The sequence below is a fragment of the Lepidochelys kempii genome, chromosome 8 (genome assembly GCF_965140285.1).
Source record: "Lepidochelys kempii isolate rLepKem1 chromosome 8, rLepKem1.hap1, whole genome shotgun sequence".
Classification (NCBI taxonomy): domain Eukaryota; kingdom Metazoa; phylum Chordata; order Testudines; family Cheloniidae; genus Lepidochelys; species Lepidochelys kempii.
The window spans coordinates 38,000,645-38,021,882 of NC_136387.1; the positions used below are offsets into that span (position 1 = coordinate 38,000,645).

Sequence of the window (21,238 nt, forward strand, 5' to 3'; positions counted from 1 at the left end):
CTAACCAATTTATTTGAGCATGAGCTTTCGTGAGCTACAGCTCACTTCATCAGATGTTTACCGTGGAAACTGCAGCAGACTTTATATACACACAGAAATCATGAAACAATACCTCCTCCCACCCCACTGTCCTGCTGGTAATAGCTTATCTAAAGTGATCAACAGGTGGGCCATTTCCAGCACAAATCCAGGTTTTCTCACCCTCCACCCCCCCACACAAATTCACTCTCCTGCTGGTGCTAGCCCATCCAAAGTGACAACTCTTTACATAATCAAGTCGGGCTATTGATTATGTAAAGAGTTGTCACTTTGGATGGGCTAGCACCAGCAGGAGAGTGAATTTGTGTGGGGGGGTGGAGGGTGAGAAAACCTGGATTTGTGCTGGAAATGGCCCACCTGTTGATCACTTTAGATAAGCTATTACCAGCAGGACAGTGGGGTGGGAGGAGGTATTGTTTCATGATTTCTGTGTGTATATAAAGTCTGCTGCAGTTTCCACGGTAAACATCTGATGAAGTGAGCTGTAGCTCACGAAAGCTCATGCTCAAATAAATTGGTTAGTCTCTAAGGTGCCACAAGTACTCCTTTTCTTTTTACATGTAATCTTAAAATTTTAAGGTTAGAATGCTGCAGAAGAAATGAGATGATACTAAGAATCAATAAGACACTTTACAGTGATTAAAAATATTTGACAATGTATTGCTTCTGTGCCCAGACAAAATTACCATGGCCAGGCCACTAATAAGATAGATTTGGTTTAGTATATGTGCTTTAGTTGTCTGAGAACATGTTCTCTATACTTTGATGTTTGCACTGCATGGGGCTGCCTTTTTCTCTTCTCCTGTCTGGCAATACAATGACACATTTCAAGGCTGTTGACCCAGTCTACCAGTTATGATGTTGCAGTGCAACAACCTGTAACCTGCTGGTTTGCTATTGAAAACTGTTTAATACCTGTGGTTTGACCAGCAGTATATTAACCTCTGCAATATTTTCCCACAGTGATGAATTAGTCACTGCTTTCTATTAGCACATAGCCAGCGTAGACCTAGTGTACAGTTTGTAGTGTTCTATATCATTCCTGTGTTATGGATTTTGGAAGTGAACACAGCAACACTTCACTATGAGTGAAAAGATAGTGATTTCACTGCTGGGCAGATTGTGTTTTAATTCTGATGTATAAGGAAAATATTGCATTTACTGTACATTACTTGTGCACTGGTAATATGGCAAGCACATGGCTTGTACATTTACATGAAAAATGTATGCAAGCATAAGGAAAGATTGTATCCTTGTGCTTGGATGGAATGTTGCTTTGCTTTTTTGTATCTACACAGAAATATTAACCAAATCTTTATGCTTATTAGCCCCTCTCAAATCAGCCAGAATGTTTTTCTTTTGAAAACAAGGACATGTCTTATCAAGCCATGTTTTTTTGTTCTCCTTATTAAGAAATGAGCATCTTGTCTCACTGGTTTTAAAAGATATAAAATGCAGGCTTTAATAACAAGGTTTCTCCTAAAATAATGCTGATACCAAACAATGTTCCTCCATTTACAATTGATGTAGCTATTTTACTCTTTCCCAGTGATGCAATAATATGACTTTGATGACTATGTGATTTTCACAATCTAAGTTCATAACGGCTATCAAATATATAGTGTAGTGGGGCAAATGAACCATTAGTTATCTGATTCTTAATATGTATTATAAATATTTTTATTAGAAATATCTAGAATTTGTTGATCATAAGGTGACATGCTAGACATGGTGCAGAAAAGGGAAGAATCAGAGGATTACAAATATTCCTTAGATCAGAGCTTCTGTGCAAACAGATGGATGATAATTGAAAATGACTTCGGTTTAGATGTAGAAACAGCAGAAATTTGTAATAGATTCCCATCGTGACTTTAGGAGATAGATCCTATTGCATGAAGTGAATTAGCAATTTCTGAGGAACTGTGCAGGTAAAGCAAAGACAGCTTACTAACCCTAGTGTTGGTGTACAATAGCAGAGAGACACACTACAAATTTATTAACTCCTGTTTTTAATGTTGGAATGAAACAATATCTACCACATATTCAGTTGTGTGAAGAACCAGAATTCAGATGTGCAAGCAATTACTTATTAGTTTTGCAAGATTTAAACAGAGAAGAAATTCTGTTAGATACTGTTTTCCACAAGTTCAGTGAAATTTCCTAAGGCCTTGCATTACAAAAATTGCCTATGGTGCTGTAATGCAGAGAACCTGTGTCATTGTCAGATGCACATGAGACAATGTAGCCATATAACTGAATTCACAGGTTAATAATTTTTAGCAGATTATCTCTTTCAAATTTACATATTTTGCCCCATTACTCAGTCTCCACATACACATGTTAAAAGCGATCCACTGATTAACAATGTCAAGGTATGCTGGTTTTAATGGACATTGTTAGTCTTATTAAACGTGCCAAACACCATATTTTGCTTGTTTCTATAGCAATAGTAAATTTGTATAATTCTTGAAAGGCCCATCCCATCATCTATAAAGTGTACTAGCAGGGATCACTGCATCTTGTGGCATCTCACAACATTGATATATAATGTAACTGTTACCACTGGACAATCTATAAAGAAATATTTTTTTCTAATAAGGCTTGGGGACAGATGTTATCATCAATTAACTATAATATGATAAGAAGCTGCACCAGTTACTCAGGCTTTCTGTGGAATTTACCATAAGTGAAAATATTTCTTGGGTTTCACATATATTAAAATGTTGTATACATTAATTCTGCAGTCAGATAAAAAAAATTCTGTGCCCAGGATACGTGTGTTGGTGTGGGTGTCACAGGTTCTTTTTATATTTAAAATTAGAGACAGATTCTTCTTTCACTTACTCTGAGGCAAATCAGGAGTAACTTCATTGTCATCAGTGGAATTATATTGATGTAACTGGCCTATTAAGTTTAGGGATTTCTTTGCATCAGCTGAAACTCTGTGGCTTCCTATATGGTTTTTCTGTACTATTCTACTAATGTGTTAGTTGTGGTATGGTAAATGATAATGTCCTTTTTCTTCAAGACAGCTCATGCTTCTGCTAATGTTCAGCTCACTGTCTCCTAGGCCCTTTTGCAGGCCTATATGGTTATTTCAAATGGAATCTCAGTCTCAATCAAGTTTGTTTTGTAAAAATCAAACATATTAGCACTTGCATGAGTAGTCTTTAAACTAGCAGGCAGTGGAGTGATTGTTGGCGGCACTGGAGACAAGGATCAAGATACTTGGATTAATGAATGACTGGTGCTATAGCATCACTACTGGATAACCGGGGCAGTCAGCAAAGGATAATTACATACGGATAAAATTAGCTTGTGCAAAATATTTTGATTTCATTGTTGGAATTCTGTGAAGTTACAGCCAGCATGTATGGCTGTCTACTGGTGTGGACTGTGAGTGTGTGGAGGGGAGCGATCCTATTCTACCCCTTGGGTCCCTGGTATTGCTGCCTATCATTTTCAGAAATGACTTATCCTCATTGTTCTGAAACTTTAATAATATATTCTAGTGTCCATTTCTCTCATACACCCATTGAATTGCTGAGTGACACTTGGTAATATCTGTTCCCTGCTGTCTTTTTATCTTAGCCACCTTGTTTATGCCCTCTGTGTAGCTAAACCTGTCCGTTATATCTTGGATACCATGGCAGCCTCTTCACTTCGATGCAGGGATGAACAATCAGACGGGCATCTGGTCTAACTCAGTATTCTTAGCAAAAATGCACTGTGGCACTTTATTAATTGTCAGCTGGCATACTGAATCCTTGATGGAAAAAATATACCGTCAGTTCTGGGCATTGGCCTCCCTCTGATCCCATTTTGTGCACTCATTGGATGATCAGTAAAATGTAGGTTCCTCAATAAATAAAGCACTGTGTATCTTCTGAAGGAAAAATTGAAGCTGCAGATTAGTAATGATAAATCCTTGTAGTTCATTCATTTTGTGGTTGTTTATACACGCTGAAGTACTACTCCCTCCCCGTGCCATCCCCAGTTGGCTGCTTCGAAGACAGAGTGCTATTCATTTGAAATAAATCAAACAAAAATGTGTTTCACACATCTTGGTATTTCTTTAGATTCAAGTGTGCTTTGAAGTGTCTAAATCTAGCAAACACATAGCATTGTCCAAAGCAATCTTCCCAAGAGATTTCTCACAAGGGCTTTAAAGGTATTAATGTTGGAATATCTTACAATCTCAGTTCAAGGACTTAAGCCTTTAAGAAATTCTTTGGGCTCTCTGACATTGGAAAGGTTAAATAGAAATGTTTGTTCTTTTGGTTAGAAGCAGCACCAGTTCCTTTTCTGCTATGCAGGGTCAGTGCTCTGTGCTCCAGGGAAGTCAAACTGTGAGGCTGAGGGTAACTGCTGTGCTGGCAGAAACTTGCATCTAACATTAAGCAGACAAAGCAGTGTTTCACTGTACCAGAACTCATAAATATATTTTAAAGAAGCATTGACCTGTTAATTTCATTTTTGTTTTCTTAGGGTTAGGAATGCAAATGCTCATTGTTAGGGGGAAATATTCTGTACTGAATTTTGTTCTGTTATCTTTTCATTCTAGTTTCTGGAACGATAAACAAATGCTAGACTACAAATAGTTTATTCTCTATGTTGAATTTAGTGTGAGCATTTTTGTATAATCACTCTCAGATTTTACAGTAGGAAATCTGAAATAGCTCCATGAATCCCACAACTGTCAACATATTCTCAGTAGAAAGGAAACTGAGCTGTAAGTGGTCTAGGATTTTAAAAGGCCTTTTATTTATTGCTTCAAAGTGGATATATTTGATAAGAAGATAGTATGTTATTCTACTAAGTATTTGTGTGAATATAGGAATAGAGTGGGATGTGTTTAGCACTCTCATCATTTGCTAACTGTTTGTAAATGTTTGATTCACACAAACAGGGCTTGAGCCAACACCCATTGTAGTTAATGGAGGGGGGCTTTTTTTATTTCAGTGAATACTGAATCAGGCCCAGAGTACATATGAATCTCATAATTCAAGCAACAAATACTTGAGATGTCAACATATCAGAACTAAGGAAAATGATTTTTCATTAACATTTGTTTGTAATTCAGCTAAAATGTTAGTGAAATTGGATCAACATTATGCTATTTTAAAACATTGTCGTAAAATTTTGCATAAACATGTTTTGTTTTTAGGATGACTGCAAACATTTGGTAGCATAAAATGGGTTGGTTGGTTATGCCTGGACACATTAATCCCTTTGTATAGCTTCTGGTTCCCTGAATGGTTGAACATACCCCATGTGCTCTGTAGGGTTAGAAGTCATAAGATACTATGGTGAGACACTCTGATTCTGTGGTGATGTCCACCATTAAAAACACCTCGATAAATTTTGATTCAGTTTTTCAGAAGGAGTCATTGCTTTTTATGTGCTCTTTCTGAGCCAAACAGGAAAAGCTGATGATGGCAGAAACAGGGCGTGGCTTTGGGCTGCTTCCTACTACTGCATGTGTGATGAAAGCTTCCCATTACATCCTTCTTCTTGAAGACCATTGAGGAGTAGAAAGGATTGTTGCCAGTGGCACTACCTTGTGGCCTTGCAAAGACACTGGATGGGAGTGCAGTCTAAGATCATATCTAAGATGGCAGAATGGGGTAGTGGGCCACAAATCATTCCTTGCAATGAGACAATATCAAGTAGGGGTGACTGTCACCACATAGTCTCCCTCCACTCAACAGGGCCTATGACAAGCCCTGCAAAAGATATCAGTTATCAATTGCCAATAATTTTTTGTGAACTGTCCACTGGGAATTGTACTAAGACCACCAAACTAATTTCATGTTGGCCACGAAGCAGCACCGAGATGCTCACAGCTGTCACTATCTATACAGCAGGGGCAGATTTGAATTTGTAATCTGTAAATGAAAAGATCCATATCACATTACCAAACTCTGGTCCATTTGACCTCGCTAGGGCTTGAAAGTGGTACTAGTCTGTCACAGGACCTGTTTGGTGGAGGGGGATTGTGTTTGGAACAGCCCAAACATCCAAACTTTGAACCATCTGATTTTACCCATCACTATATTTATATTTAGCTTTGTTACCATGATGCTGGTTTTCAGTCTGCTTATACATATAGTTTGGCTGTGTTAATGCTGGATTTGATTTGTTTTTAACATTCAGTTCCTCTTGTAGTGATATACAGAACATAAGAATTCATAAAGCTGTGGGTACATTGTGGAATGCAGATAGGAAATTGGCAGGCTTATCTGTTTCCACACTTGAACAACTAACATTAATCATTATGACATATGCCTCAAACTCACTTCCCGTGCCCTGGCTGCCCAACATTCTGCTTTGAAGTCATATGCCTCCTCAACTGGCTTCTCTGTTGGGACCAAAGGCAAAGAGTACTTATGGAGGCAGGGCTGATAGTAGGACCAGAGAAGCCTATTATTGCTAATGCTGCAAAGAAGATGTTGGTATTGATTTCTTTTGCTCCCACTAGCATTGCCAGTTACAGGATATTGGCTTATGATGGCATAAAAGTATGATGAACATGTCTCCTGCAGATCACTGACAGCTCCCAGTCATCCAATGTTCAAACCCAGTCCTTCAGTGTCCAGTAAAACTAAGCAAGAGCAGCCCCAAAGAAATGGAAGACTGTTCTCATGTGATTCACTGTTTTCTCCCATGCAGTAGAAAAATGGTCATAAAAACTAAGAGCTAGATTCTGCCACCCATACCCATGCTGAGTCAGACCTGTGAAGATTCTTAAAAAAGTAAGGAAATTCCCAGACAAATTAATTAAAATAACAGCTTTATAGTTAAAAAACTCAACAACTCATATATATTTGACTGTCAGAACATTTGCAGTTAAGGTTCCAGTACCATCTTAACATGTGCCCCCATATCCATCCCCACTCTCCTATGTAGGCCAAAGACATTTTCCCCTTCTGCCTTTTAAATACAAGTGGTAGAGCCCTACTGTTCCCTACTCTGATATGTTACTGAACCCTGTGAAATGCCAAACAACTACTGCATCTGGACCAGAAACCTGGCCCTTTGCCATTCCTTCTCACTAAAGGCAGAGATTACATTTTGCATTTTAATATCCATACAAGGGCTAAATACTACATCTCCTCCATTCCACTGTAGATTGGAGACTTTATGATACACACCAGATTACCTATGTGGATATTATATATATCTACAGTGTCCCAGTACACTCTGGCAGTATGGGTCATCTACCATGCACTCCAAATATATGGCAGATCAACCTCTACTCTGCTCAACCTACACAATGAAAAAACAGAGGGCTTATGGCAGTTGCAAACTATTCCAGCAAGCATATCTGGTGGAGCAATAACCCTTTTGAATGCCACACTGACTTCATGGTTGTAATTTATATTATATTTAAATCAAAGGTGTCGTGTGGCTCAGATGCAGCCTACTTGATGAATTTATCCTGTCTCCATGACAGATTCATAATCTGCAGCATGAAAGCTTTCATTTAAATAAACTAAGTTTCTAGCCCTTATTAGTGAGAAGAAAAACATCCAAGTGTTGTGAACCAATGTAGCAGTGTGACAGACAGTCTCTCCTTTTTTGCCTTTCTTTCCTTCTCTGCTTCCTTGAGAATTCCCCAGTTTTCAGCCATGACTATAACTTAATATGGTTTTTGGCCAGGACTATAGGAAGAATTCTATTCCTCATGCTGCTTCTCTCTCTTTTTGATCAGACACTCTAAGGACCAGAGATTCTTTGAACCACTCCATTCCTGGTGCAGAAAGAGTGGAAATCAGCTCTGTCTTCTGAGCTGAGAATTCCCTTGGTGTTCTTTCACAACAGAAGAAAAGTCAAGATAGCCAGCTCATGTATCTGCTCACCTGCAGTCCGTGGTGTAGGAGGCATGTCAGGATGGGGAAAAGTTGTGATAAGAGTGTGTTGTTTTCTGATACTCCTTAGTAGGTGGATGGTTCCTTGAGGACCACTACCAGCTGACGAAGTTTAGAACAGTCCTAAAGTTTTTCTTTAAAGTTGAGTGGGGCTAGGGCCAGGGCCAGAACATAAGAATGGCCATACTGGGTCAGACCAAAGGTCCATCCAGCCCAGTATCCTGTCTGCCGACAGTGGCCTATGCCAGGTGCCCCAGAGGGAATGAACCTAATAGGTAATGATCAAGTGATCTCTCTCCTGCCATCCATCTCCAACCTCTGACAAACAGAGGCTAGGGACACCATTCCTTACCCATCCTGGCTAATAGCCATTAATGGACTTAACCTCCCTGAATTTATCTAGTTCTCTTTTAAACCCTGTTATAGTCATAGCCTTCACAACCTCCTCAGGCAAGGAGTTCCACAGGTTGCCTGTGCGCTGTGTGAAGAAGAACTTTCTTTTATTTGTTTTAAGCCTGCTGCCCATTAATTTCATTTGGTGGCCCCTAGTTCATATATTATGGGAACAAGTAAATAACTTTTCCTTATTCACTTTCTCCAAACCACTCATGATTTTATATACCTCTATCATATCCCCCCTTAGTCTCTTCTTTTCCAAGCTGAAAAGTCCTAGTCACTTTAATCTCTCCTCATATGGGACCCATTCCAACCCCCTAATCATTTTAGTTGCCCTTCTCTGAACCTTTTCTAATGCCAGTATATCTTTTTTCAGATGAGGAGACCACATCTGTATGCAGTATTCAAGATGTGGGCCTACCATGGATTTATATAAAGGCAATAAGATATTCTTCGTCTTATTCTCTATCCCTTTTTAAACGATTCCTAACATCCTGTTCGCCTTTTTGACTGCCACTGCACACTGCGTGGACGTCTTCAGAGAACTATCCATGGTGACTCCAAGATCTCTTTCCTGATTAGTTGTAGCTAAATTAGCCCCCATCATATTGTATGTATAGCTGGGGTTATTTTTTCCAATGTGCATTACTTTACATTTATCCTCATTAAATTTCATTTGCCATTTTGTGTCCCAATCACTTAGTTTTGTGAGATCTTTTTGAAGTTCTTCACAGTCTGCTTTGGTCTTAACTATCTTGAGCAGTTTACTATTGTCTGCAAACTTTGCCACCTCACTGTTTACCCCTTTCTCCAGATCATTTCTGAATAAGTTGAATAGGATTGGTCCTAGGACTGACCCTTGGGGAACACCACTAGTTACCCCTCTCCATTCTGAAAATTTACCATTTATTCCTGCCCTTTGTTCCCTGTCTTTTAACCAGTTCTCAATCCATGAATCTTCCCTCTTATCCCATGACAACTTAATTTATGTAAGAGCCTTTGGTGAGGGACCTTGTCAAAGGCTTTCTGGAAATCTAAGTACACTATGGGTATGTCTACACTACGGAATTAGGTCGAATTTATAGAAGTCATTTTTTTAGAAATCGGTTTTATATATTGGAGTGTGTGTGTCCCCACAGAAAATGCTCTAAGTGCATTAAGTGCATTAACTTGGCGGAGTGCTTCCACAGTACCGAGGCTAGAGTCGACTTCCGGAGCGTTGCACCGTGGGTGGCTATCCCACAGTTCCCGCAGTCTCCTCTGCCCATTGGAATTCTGGGTTGAGATCCCAATGCCTGATGGGGCTAAAACATTGTCGCGGGTGGTTCTGGGTACATATCGTCAGGCCCCCGTTCCCTCCCTCCCTCCATGAAAGCAAGGGCAGACAATCGTTTCGCGCCTTTTTTCCTGAGTTACCTGTGCAGACGCCATACCACGGCAAGCATGGAGCCCGCTCAGGTAACCGTCACCCTATGTCTCCTGGGTGCTGGCAGACGTGGTACTGCATTGCTACACAGTAGCAGCAACCCATTGCCTTGTGGGAGCAGACGGTGCAATACGACTGGTAGCCGTCATCGTCATGTCCGAGGTGCTCCTGGCCACATTGGCCAGGAGCGCCTGGGCAGACATGGGCGCAGGGACTAAATTTGGAGTGACTTGACCAGGTCATTCTCTTTAGTCCTGCAGTCAGTCCTATTGAACCGTCTTATGGTGAGCAGGCAGGTGATACGGATTGCTAGCAGTCCTATTGCATCATCTTCTGCCGGGCAGCCATGAGATGTGGATGGCATGCAGTCCTTCTGCACCGTCTGCTGCCAGCCAAAGATGTAAAAGATAGATGGAGTGGATCAAAACAAGAAATAGAACAGATTTGTTTTGTACTCATTTGCTTCCCCCGCTCCCCCGTCTAGGGGACTCATTCCTCTAGGTCACACTGCAGTCACTCACAGAGAAGGTGCAGCGAGGTAAATCTAGCCATGTATCAATCAGAGGCCAGACTAACCTCCTTGTTCCAATAAGAACAATAACTTAGGTGCATCATTTCTTATTGGAACCCTCCGTGAAGTCCTGCCTGAAATACTCCTTGATGTAAAGCCACCCCCTTTGTTGATTTTAGCTCCCTGAAGCCAACCCTGTAAGCCGTGTCATCAGTCGCCCCTCCCTCCATCAGAGCAACAGCAGACAATTGTTCCGTGCCTTTTTTCAGTGCGGACGCCATACCAAGGCAAGCATGGAGGCTGCTCAGCTCACTTTGGCAATTAGGAGCACAGTAAACACCACACGCATTATCCAGCAGTATATGCAGCACCAGAACCTGGCAGAGCGATACCGGGTGAGGAGGCGACATCAGCGCGGTCACGTGAGTGATCAGGACATGGACACAGATTTCTCTGAAAGCATGGGCCCTGCCAATGCATGCATCATGGTGCTAATGGGGCAGGTTCATGCTGTGGAACGCCGATTCTGGGCTCGGGAAACAAGCACAGACTGGTGGGACAGCATAGTGTTGCAGGTCTGGGACGATTCCCAGTGGCTGTGAAACTTTCGCATGCGTAAGGGCACTTTCATGGAACTTTGTGACTTGCTTTCCCCTGCCCTGAAGCACATGAATACCAAGATGAGAGCAGCCCTCACAGTTGAGAAGTGAGTGGTGATAGCTCTGTGGAAGCTTGCAACGCCAGACAGCTACCGGTCAGTTGGGAATCAATTTGGAGTGGGCAAATCTACTGTGGGGGCTGCTGTGATGCAAGTAGCCCACGCAATCAAAGATCTGCTGATATCAAGGGTAGTGACCCTGGGAAATGTGCAGGTCATAGTGGATGGCTTTGCTGCAATGGGATTCCCTAACTGTGGTGGGGCCATAGACGGAACCCATATCCCTATCTTGGCACCGGAGCACCAAGCCGGTGAGTACATAAACCGCAAGGGGTACTTTTCAATAGTGCTGCAAGCTCTGGTGGATCACAAGGGACGTTTCACCAACATCAACGTGTGATGGCCGGTAAAGGTACATGACGCTCGCATCTGCAGAAACTCTGATCTGTTTCAAAAGCTGCAGGAAGGGACTTTATTCCCAGACCAGAAAATAACTGTTGGGGATGTTGAAATGCCTATAGTTATCCTTGGGGACCCAGCCTACCCCTTAATGTCATGGATCATGAAGCCAGACACAGGCAGCCTGGACAGTAGTCAGGAGCTGTTCAACTACCGGCTGAGCAAGTGCAGAATGGTGGTAGAATGTGCATTTGGACGTTTAAAGGCGCGCCGGTGCAGTTTACTGACTTGCTTAGACCTCAGCAAAACCAATATTCCCACTGTTATTACTCCTTGCTGTGTGCTCCACAATATCTGTGAGAGTAAGGGGGAGACGTTTATGGCGGGGTGGGAGGTTGAGGCAAATCGCCTGGCTGCTGGTTACACGCAGCCAGACACCAGGGTGGTTAGAAGAGCACAGGAGGGCGCGGTACGCATCAGAGAAGCTTTGAAAACCAGTTTCATGACTGGCCAGGCTACGGTGTGAAAGTTCTCTTTGTTTCTCCTTGATGAAACCCCCCGCCCCTTGGTTCACTCTCCTTCCCTGTAAGCTAACCACCCTCCCCTCCTCCCTTCGATCATTGCTTGCGGAGGCAATAAAGTCATTGTTGCTTCACATTCATGCATTCTTTATTCATTCATCACACAAATAGGGGGATGACTACCAAGGTAGCCCAGGACGGGTGGTGGAGGGGGGAAGGAAAATGCCACACAGCACTTTAAAAGTTTACAATTTTAAAATTTATTGAATGCCAGCCTTCTTTTTTTGGGGCAATCCTCTGTGGCGGAGTGGATGGTTGGCCGGTGGCCCCCCCACCGCGTTCTTGGGCATCTGGGTGTGGAGGCTATGGAACTTGGGGAGGAGGGCGGTTGGTTACACAGGGGCTGTAGTGGCAGTCTGTGCTCCAGCTGCCTTTGCTGCAGCTCAACCATACACTGGAGCATACTGGTTTGGTCCTCCAGCAGCCTCAGCATTGAATCCTGCCTCCTCTCATCACTCTGCCGCCACATTTGAGCTTCAGCCCTGTCTTCAGCCCACCACTTACTCTCTTCAGCCCGCCACCTCTCCTCCCGGTCATTTTGTGCTTTCCTGCACTCTGACATTATTTGCCTCCACACATTCATCTATGCTCTGTTAGTGTGGGAGGACAGCATGAGCTCAGAGAACATTTCATCATGAGTGCATTTTTTTTTCTTTCTAATCTTCACTAGCCTCTGGGAAGGAGAAGATCCTGTGATCATTGAGACACATGCAGCTGGTGGAGAAAAAAAAAGGGACAGCGGTATTTAAAAAGACACATTTTATAAAACAGTGGCTACACTCTTTCAGGGTAAACCTTGCTGTTAACATTACATACATAGCACATGTGCTTTCGTTACAAGGTCGCATTTTGCCTCCCCCCACAGCGTGGCTACCCCCTCAACCCTCCCCCCCCCGTGGCTAACAGCGGGGAACATTTCTGTTCAGCCACAGGCAAACAGCCCAGCAGGAACGGGCTCCTCTGAGTGTCCTCTGAAGAAAAGCACCCTATTTCAACCAGGTGACCATGAATGATATCTCACTCTCCTGAGGATAACACAGAGAGATAAAGAACGGATGTTGTTTGAACGCCGGCAAACATACACTGCAATGCTTTGTTGTACAATGATTCCCGAGTACGTGTTACTGGCCTGGAGTGGTAAAGTGTCCTACCACGAAGGACGCAATAAGGCTGCCCTCCCCAGAAACCTTTTGCAAAGGCTTTGGGAGTACAGCCAGGAAAGCCGCGAATGCCAGGGCAAAGTAATCCTTTCACATGCTTGCTTTTAAACCATGTATAGTATTTTAAAAGGTACACTCACCGGAGGTCCCTTCTCCACCTGCCGGGTCCAGGAGGCAGCCTTGGGTGGGTTCGGGGGGAACTGGCTCCAGGTCCAGGGTGAGAAACAGTTCCTGGCTGTCGGGAAAAGTGGTTTCTCCGCTTGCTTGCTGTGAGCTATCTACAACCTCATCATCATCATCATCATCTTCTTCGTCCCCAAAACCTGCTTCCGTGTTGCCTCCATCTCCATTGAAGGAGTCAAACAATACGGCTGGGGTAGTGGTGGCTGAACCCCCTAAAATGGCATGCAGCTCATCATAGAAGCGGCATGTTTGGGGCTCTGACCCGGAGCAGCCATTCGCCTCTCTGGTTTTCTGGTAAGCTTGCCTCAGCTCCTTAAGTTTCATGCAGCACTGGTTTGGGTCCCTGTTATGGCCTCTGTCCTTCATGCCCTGGGAGATTTTGACAAAGGTTTTGGCATTTCGAAAACTGGAACGGAGTTCTGATAGCACGGATTCCTCTCCCCATACAGCGATCAGATCCCGTACCTCCCGTTCAGTCCATGCTGGAGCTCTTTTGCGATTCTGGGACTCCATCATGGTCACCTCTGCTGATGAGCTCTGCATGGTCACCTGCAGCTTGCCACGCTGGCCAAACAGGAAATGAGATTCAAAAGTTTGCAGTTCTTTTCCTGTCTACCTGGCCAGTGCATCTGAGTTGAGAGTGCTGTCCAGAGCGCTCACAATGGAGCACTCTGGGATAGCTCCCGGAGGCCAATACTGTCAAATTGTGTCCACAGTACCCCAAATTCGACCCGGCAAGGCCGATTTAAGCGCTAATCCACTTGTCAGGGGTGGAGTAAGGAAATTGATTTTAAGAGTCCTTTAAGTCGAAATAAAGGGCTTCATCGTGTGGACAGATGCAGGTTTACATCAATTTAACGCTGCTAAATTCGACCTAAAGTCCTAGTGTAGACCAGGGCTATGTCTACTGGATCCCCCTTGTCCACGTGTTTGTTGACCCCTTCAAAGAACTCTAATAGATGCGTAAGACATGATTTCCCTTTACAGAAACCATGTTGACTTTTGCCAAACAATTTATGTTCTTCTATGTGTCTGACAATTTTATTCTTTACTATTGTTTCAACTAATTTGCCCAGTACTAACGTTAGACTTACCGGTCTGTAATTGCGGGGATCACCTCTAGAACCCTTTTTAAGTAGTGGCATTACATTAGCTGTCTTCCAATCATTGGGTACAGAAGCTGATTTAAAGGACAGGTTACAAAACATAATTAATAGTTCCGTAATTTCACATTTGAGTTCTTTCAGAACTCTTGGATGAATGCCATCTGGTCCTGGTGACTTGTTACTGTTAAATTTATCAATTAATTCCAAAACCTCCTCTAGTGAGACTTCAATCTGTGACAATTCCTCAGATTTGTCACCTACAAAGGACGGCTCACGTTTGGGAATCTTGCTAACATCCTCAGCTGTGAAGACTGAAGCAAAGCACTCATTTAGTTTCTCTGCAATGACTTTGTCGTCTTTAAGTTCTCCTTTTGTATCTCGATCGTCCAGGGGCCCCACTGGTTGTTTAGCAGGCTTCCTGCTTCTGATGTACTTAAAAAACATTTTGTTATTATCTTTTGAGTTTTTGGCCAGCTATTCTTCAAACTCCTTTTTGGCTTTTCTTATTGCATTTTTACACTTAATTTGGCAGTGTTTATGCTCCTTTCAATTTCCCTCACTAGGATTTGACTTCCACTTTTTAAAAGATGCCTTTTTATCTCTCACTGCTTCTTTTACATGGTTGTTAATCCATGGTGGCTCTTTTTTAGTTCTTTTACTGTGTTTTTTAATTTGAGGTATACATGTAAGTTGGACCTCTGTTATGGTGTCTTTGAAAAGTGTCTATGCAGCTTGCAGGGATTTCACTCTAGTCACTGTACCTTTTAATTTCTGTTTAACTAACCTCCTCATTTTTATATAGTTCCCCTTTCTGAAATTAAATGCCACGGTGTTGAGCTGTTGAGGTGTTCTTTCCACCACAGGAATGTTAAATGTTATTATATTATGGTCACTATTTCCAAGCGGTCCTGTTATAGTTACCTCTTGGACCAGATCCTGTATTCTACTCAGGACTAGATTGAGAATTGCCTCTCCCCTTGTGGGTTCCTGTACCAGCTGCTCCAAGAAGCAGTCATTCAAAGTATCGAGAAATTTTGTCTCTGCATTTTGTCCTAAGGTGACATGTACCCAGTCAATATGGGGATAATTGAAATCCCCCACTATTATTGAGTTCTTTATTTTGATAGCCTCTCTAATCTCCCTTAGCATTTCATCATCACTATCACTGTCCTGGTCAGGTGGTCGATAATAGATCCCTACTGTTATATTCTTATTATAGCGTGGAATTACTATCCATAGAGATTCTATGGAACATGTGGATTCATTTAAGATTTTTACTTCATTACAAGTACAGTCAGAGAATCTTGGAGCCATAATTGTCTTTTTCACAACTAAGCCCAGCAGAAACTGGGCACAGAGACTGGGTTTAAACGTGAAGGTAGTTACTAGCACAGATGTTTAATATTTTGTTGCAATGGGTGGAATTTCTCTTTTGTGTATATCAGGCTGTGAAGAATGCTACAATGCAGAGTACCAAATAGCTCCTCAAACTCAGATAGTGACGGGGGCCTTATAACTATTGAGATAGCCAGATAGAAAGATGGCGCATATCATTATTGCTATATCTTTATTTGTGTAAAACTTATTGGTCTAGAGAAGAGCACACTGTGAATCCCAAGGGCAAGGACAAAGCTGCCTTTAAATAATTTAGGGTATTCAACAAATTTTTAAAAGTAATGGGACCAAATTCACTTCTAGTCTACCTCCAGTGACTTCAGTAGAATTACACCATTACTAGCATGTATTATTTGGGTATTGGCCACTGTACAAGACACATCAAGTATGAATGTAATTCATTATGTCTATACTCTAACATTTTCGAACTTGGATGCCTAACATTAGACACCTACATGCACAATTGGCCATCAAAAAAGTGTCACAATATTTAAATGTGCTGAGCACCTGCAGCTACAATTGAAATCAATGCTCAGCACCTCTGAAAATTAAGCTGCTTAGCTGCTTAAATATTTAGGTGCCTGATTTAGGCACCCTCATTTGAAAATGTTGCCTATAATTTTAAATTATTATGAATGTTGCTATTGTATGCAGTGCACTGTAAGAAAAGTGGTGTTAACATTTTCTGGAGCAACTTGTAATCAATCAGGAATTTCTCAGGCAACCCTTACATAGCAAGTCATGCTGTAGCAGGTCAGCGTGTGCTGAGATGTACTGGTTGAAGGGTATTGCTCTCTATTTTTTCCTTCATGTTTTTATGCCTTTTTATCAGTGTGGAAAATGTAGCAGCTCTTGGTCTTATGAAAGAACATGTCTGCCTTCAGTAAAAACCTGCTGCAGCCTGCGAGTCTGATACAATCTAGTGCAGTCCTCTGCAGTCCACTAACCCCAGCAGAAAACTCACAGCAAGCAAACTGGCCCCAATGTATTCTTCACAGGGGGGCTGCATTTTGTATATGTACAGATGGATACATTCCAGGGTAAGAGCATAAGTGGCCTAGTTTTATCGGGGAAACCAGCAAATTATTTCTTTTCTTTTCCAGCAATAATCATCTTCTCCTATGGCCAGGATTTTTCTGAACATGGGCAAAATAATAGCCCCCCAATTTACAAAAATAACCTCCTTCCCCACATTAACCCTCACAATCCAAAGTCTTGGTATATAAACATTTAACTCCATATTCAGTGACCTAAGTGCACTCAGACAAAAGTGTCTTTAGATTTACTGGGAGATTTGGCAGCTCTGAATGCATAAAAAATGTAAGTAGTTCTATGGAGCCATTTGACAATAGATGTGAAAATGTTTAGAAACTCTGGAGAAGAGCCTGTATTCAGCTGCCTAGATTTTAAAATATGTTTTAATACAAATTAATACAGATTTTGTTCTCTTTGTTTCTGCAGCCAAAACAACCCAATCCTGATTGGCGTTATTCTGCATCCCTAAGAGCAGGAATACAAAGGTATGTACTGTGCTTCCCCTTCTTAAGGGCTTATATCTTTCTCCCTTTGTGAAGGAGACTGTCTTTCAATCTGGTACATCTGGTGACATACGCTAGTAGATCTGCATGCTGTGAGGGAAGCACCCAAGTTTTGCTTCTGAGGCATTATATCTACCAGCTCTACCGATTCACTGTAATTGTCTTTTATGCTGTTCATTACTATATTAGAGTTTGGTCTATGCATTCATGGTTTTTACCTCATGCTTCTTTATACATTTACTATGAATGCCTGATTGCTACAATTATTGAATTATTTAACTGATTATACACTCTTCATTCACATTAAAGCTTCCTGTTATCATCCACTCTGATAAATTTAAATAGATTGTATGCAGCATGAATAGTTTTCTATCTCACTACCTCTCATTACCATAAAAGTGTACCACTGCTGCAGGCAGTTTATTAACCAGGTGGTACATTCAAGGTGTTTAACAAAGTTAAAATGGCATTGACAAGCATATCAGGTTGAGATTTCCAAGGAAACCTTCATGAGTTAGGTGCCCACCTTAGACTCCTTTAGAAATCTCAGCCTTAGATCCCAAAATAATATCTTTGGTCTCTGTGTCTTAGCAAATTAACTAACCAGTCTTATTCTCAGATCTATTCTGACTTTATCAATAAGACCAGATAACAAATTTAGAAATAAATAAAAAGGCCATGGTAATTTCAAGTGACACTAGAAACTCAGAGGGGAAATCATTTGCTGAATACAAAGAAACATAGATTTGAGGGAATTAAAATGTATTTTCATGTTTCTCTGGAGACTATTACAGCAAATACAAAGTAAAATAACTGTACATAAAATATTTGAAATGCCCTTTTAACTAAAAAATACCTTTTCTAATCAATATGAATTTTGATTTTCCTTAGTTAAATCAAATTTAAATATCATACAGATCAAAATCATTTGGAAGGTGTCAAGACGAATTACAGTCTTGCAGTATTGAGCTCCCAGTTCTAAAAATCTTGCCCATTAACACTGAGAAATAAATTGACCAAGTTTTAGAAACTTTTTTCGGTCCAAACTGAAACAGAACACTTCTTGAAATCAGTGGTAGCCTTGCCTGCATACAGGTGGAACAGGGGCTACTTCAGGATTTTGCCTGAAGTAACTTGCATGGTAAGTGAAAAGGGTGAGCTCATTTTAAAAAAACAGATATCTACTTTTTTCATTTTAAGATATCAGGCATCTATTCCGCGCCCCTCCCCCCCACCCATCATCTCCTTATGAGTTCAGAGCTAGACAATGTTCAACAATTAAATTTACTGGTCTCATGGCAGACTGTTCATCATTTGACACTGTATAAAACTTAATATTGTGTGGTTTCTGTAGTTTGTGACACCTAATTTCTCCCTTCAAAATTGCTTGCCAAAAGCATATGGTAATCAGCATCAGATACTATAAATTGCATTGGAATATTTGCTGTAGAAGAGTGACTGATAATCGCATGCTGAAAGAAGCCCAGAACTGACTTTCACTATTTACTTCACTGCTAAGACATTACAAACATGATATGGATTAGGGCCCAGGTCCTCAGAGGTATTTAGGCCTCTAAATTCTTCTAACTTCTATTTCAGTTTTCAGAGTAGCAGCTTTGTTAGTCTGTATTCGCAAAAAGAAAAGGAGTACTTGTGGCACCTTAGAGACTAACCAATTTATTTGAGCATAAGCTTTCGTGATGAAGTGAGCTGTAGCTCACGAAAGCTTATGCTCAAATAAATTGGTTAGTCTCTAAGGTGCCACAAGTACTCCTTTTCTTTTTTCTATTTCAGTGGAAGTTAGGCACCTAAGTACCTTTGAGAATCTGGGGCTACATGACTTCCTTGCAGTGTTACTGATTTCACATCACATTCATGAAAACAAACCATCCTCTAGAGATAATATTTGTGTCTGATATGAACTGCATGGAATTATGTTGCAACATTCAAATAATAACCAAAGACAATTTTTGCAGTTGTTGCAGGATTGACATGATAGATGCTTTAATAGTGCATTAGCAGAATCTGCTAGCATGATGCAATGTTGCATTAGCCGTGGTGCAACAAAGAACAACTGTGACTTTGGAGAAATGACCAGAAAAGGGAATGTTGAACAAAAACAGGTCAGATGGCAACTATGTAATTTAATCCGTATGCTTGTTTATTCAGTGCTGTGCACATGGAGGAGGCAGGAGTCTTACGAGGAGGGCCGGGAGGACCTGAACAGCTGTGGCCAACAGTATCCAGTGCAACACCAGGTTAGGATCAAAGTACTGACATCTGTTAATGGGATATTGGGAACTGTGATGGCTCTATTCCTTTAAAGAGAGAAATGATTGTTATTTGAAACACACTTCCCACTGGATCATTCTTAACTTTCTTTCTACTTTGTGTCTCTGAATCAAGTCCCTATGAAACACTCTCTTGAATATAAATAAGATGGGGATACATAAAGCAAAGAAACCTTTTCTGCTTTATTCACTAGCAAGTGCATACTGGAATCAGGCCTCAAAGTTTGGATCCACACCTGAACTTATCCAATGTTTTGAGGTGGTCAGACCCAGGAATTTGGTATGGTTTACTAGAGAAGGAGGCCCAGTTGTGAGGTGTGGATCCAGATCCACATTTCCCCAAAGTTTGAGTATTTGGGTTTAGGGTTTTAATTTATTGTCCATTTCTAATAGTCATCAAAACTACCAACCTTGCAAAAAGAGCCGCTCAATTGGGGATGGAGTAAGTAATACAGAACCTCACCAATTCTTACTTCACTATTTTGCAAACTCAGTAATTGTTTTTAAATACTCACAGGTCTCATTCTGCTGTCAGGTAGTAAGGTTTCTTATTACTAAGTGTTCACTCCTTTTATAAACTAAACTACAGTACATTTAATAGTACGCTATGGAGGGTTATCATAAAACATTTAACTAAACTGCTATTCACTTGTGAAAATAAATGACCAAAACACCTTTTATGATGAAGTATTCTTAATTTTTTTTCATTATTTACTTGCTGACTCAGTAAATCAAAATTCAGTAAGAATCAGCAAAGGGTCTCGATTACTGGAGATAAGCAAATTCACTCAGTTCTTTTGCAGTGAAAGCAATAGATGTATTCTCACATTACATTTTGGGATAAAAAGAATTTCATCGTTTAAAATGCCTACAAAGTGTTAGGAATGGTATTTGGTGCTGCTCAGAAGTTCAGACATCAAGCACTGTATTAAGGAAAAATGTTATAACGTGGTGTGGAAGCTAAAGCTCTTTCAAAAATAATTGGATAGCTTTCATATTTCTTTGCGGGTGGAGAAGCAGAGAGATAGAAATAGAAATATTATGTGTACATTAAACATTGCTACGATTTCTTTTTATGGTTCAGTTGATTAAATATGCACAAGATTGCATTGCTGTGTTACAAATATTTTACTGAACAATTAAGCTAAAAGTTGTATTTGAGAATAAAAATGCACATGGCTCATCCAGATGGCAAACAATGAAACTGGAAATAATTTGCAGAACAACCTTTTAACCTGCTGACTGATTAAATATGGGAGGATCCTTAGGGCTCTAGCAGGGGCAGGAGGACCTTTCAGGGAAAAAATTAAATTAATTCCTGTGGCCTAGATTATAATTTTATGATCTGACCTGGATAAGGGACAGACCATAGCTGCGTGCTCCAGGAGTAGACCACAAGGGGAATTGTCTCAGAGTCCGAATTCATTCCCAGCTTCAAGGATGGAGTAACTTCACTCCATTTTGTGAGGAAGTACCCTTTGTGCCTGTCAAGGTTCCTCCCCCACTCTGAACTCTAGGGTACAGATGTGGGGACCTGCATGAAAAGCCTCCTAAGCTTATCTTTACCAGCTTAGGTCAAAACTTCCCCAAGGTACAAAATATTATACCCATTATCCTTGGACTGGCCGCTACCACCACCAAACTAATACTGGTTACTGGGGAAGAGCTGTTTGGACGCGTCCTT

At 41.2% G+C, this 21,238-nt stretch overlaps 1 protein-coding gene across 10 annotated transcripts in view; it reads left to right on the top strand.

The window, feature by feature from the left end:
* The window catches only part of LOC140915797 (protocadherin alpha-C2), a 362,081-nt gene that overhangs the window by 262,563 nt on the left and 78,280 nt on the right, over positions 1–21,238 (top strand). For all 10 annotated transcript variants that reach the window (XM_073356102.2, XM_073356097.2, XM_073356103.2 and 7 more), the window contains exons 2-3: positions 17,187–17,245; positions 19,433–19,521. In XM_073356102.2, coding sequence (XP_073212203.1) covers positions 17,187–17,245; positions 19,433–19,521 — 148 coding nt within the window. The remainder of the gene's footprint in view (positions 1–17,186; positions 17,246–19,432; positions 19,522–21,238) is intronic.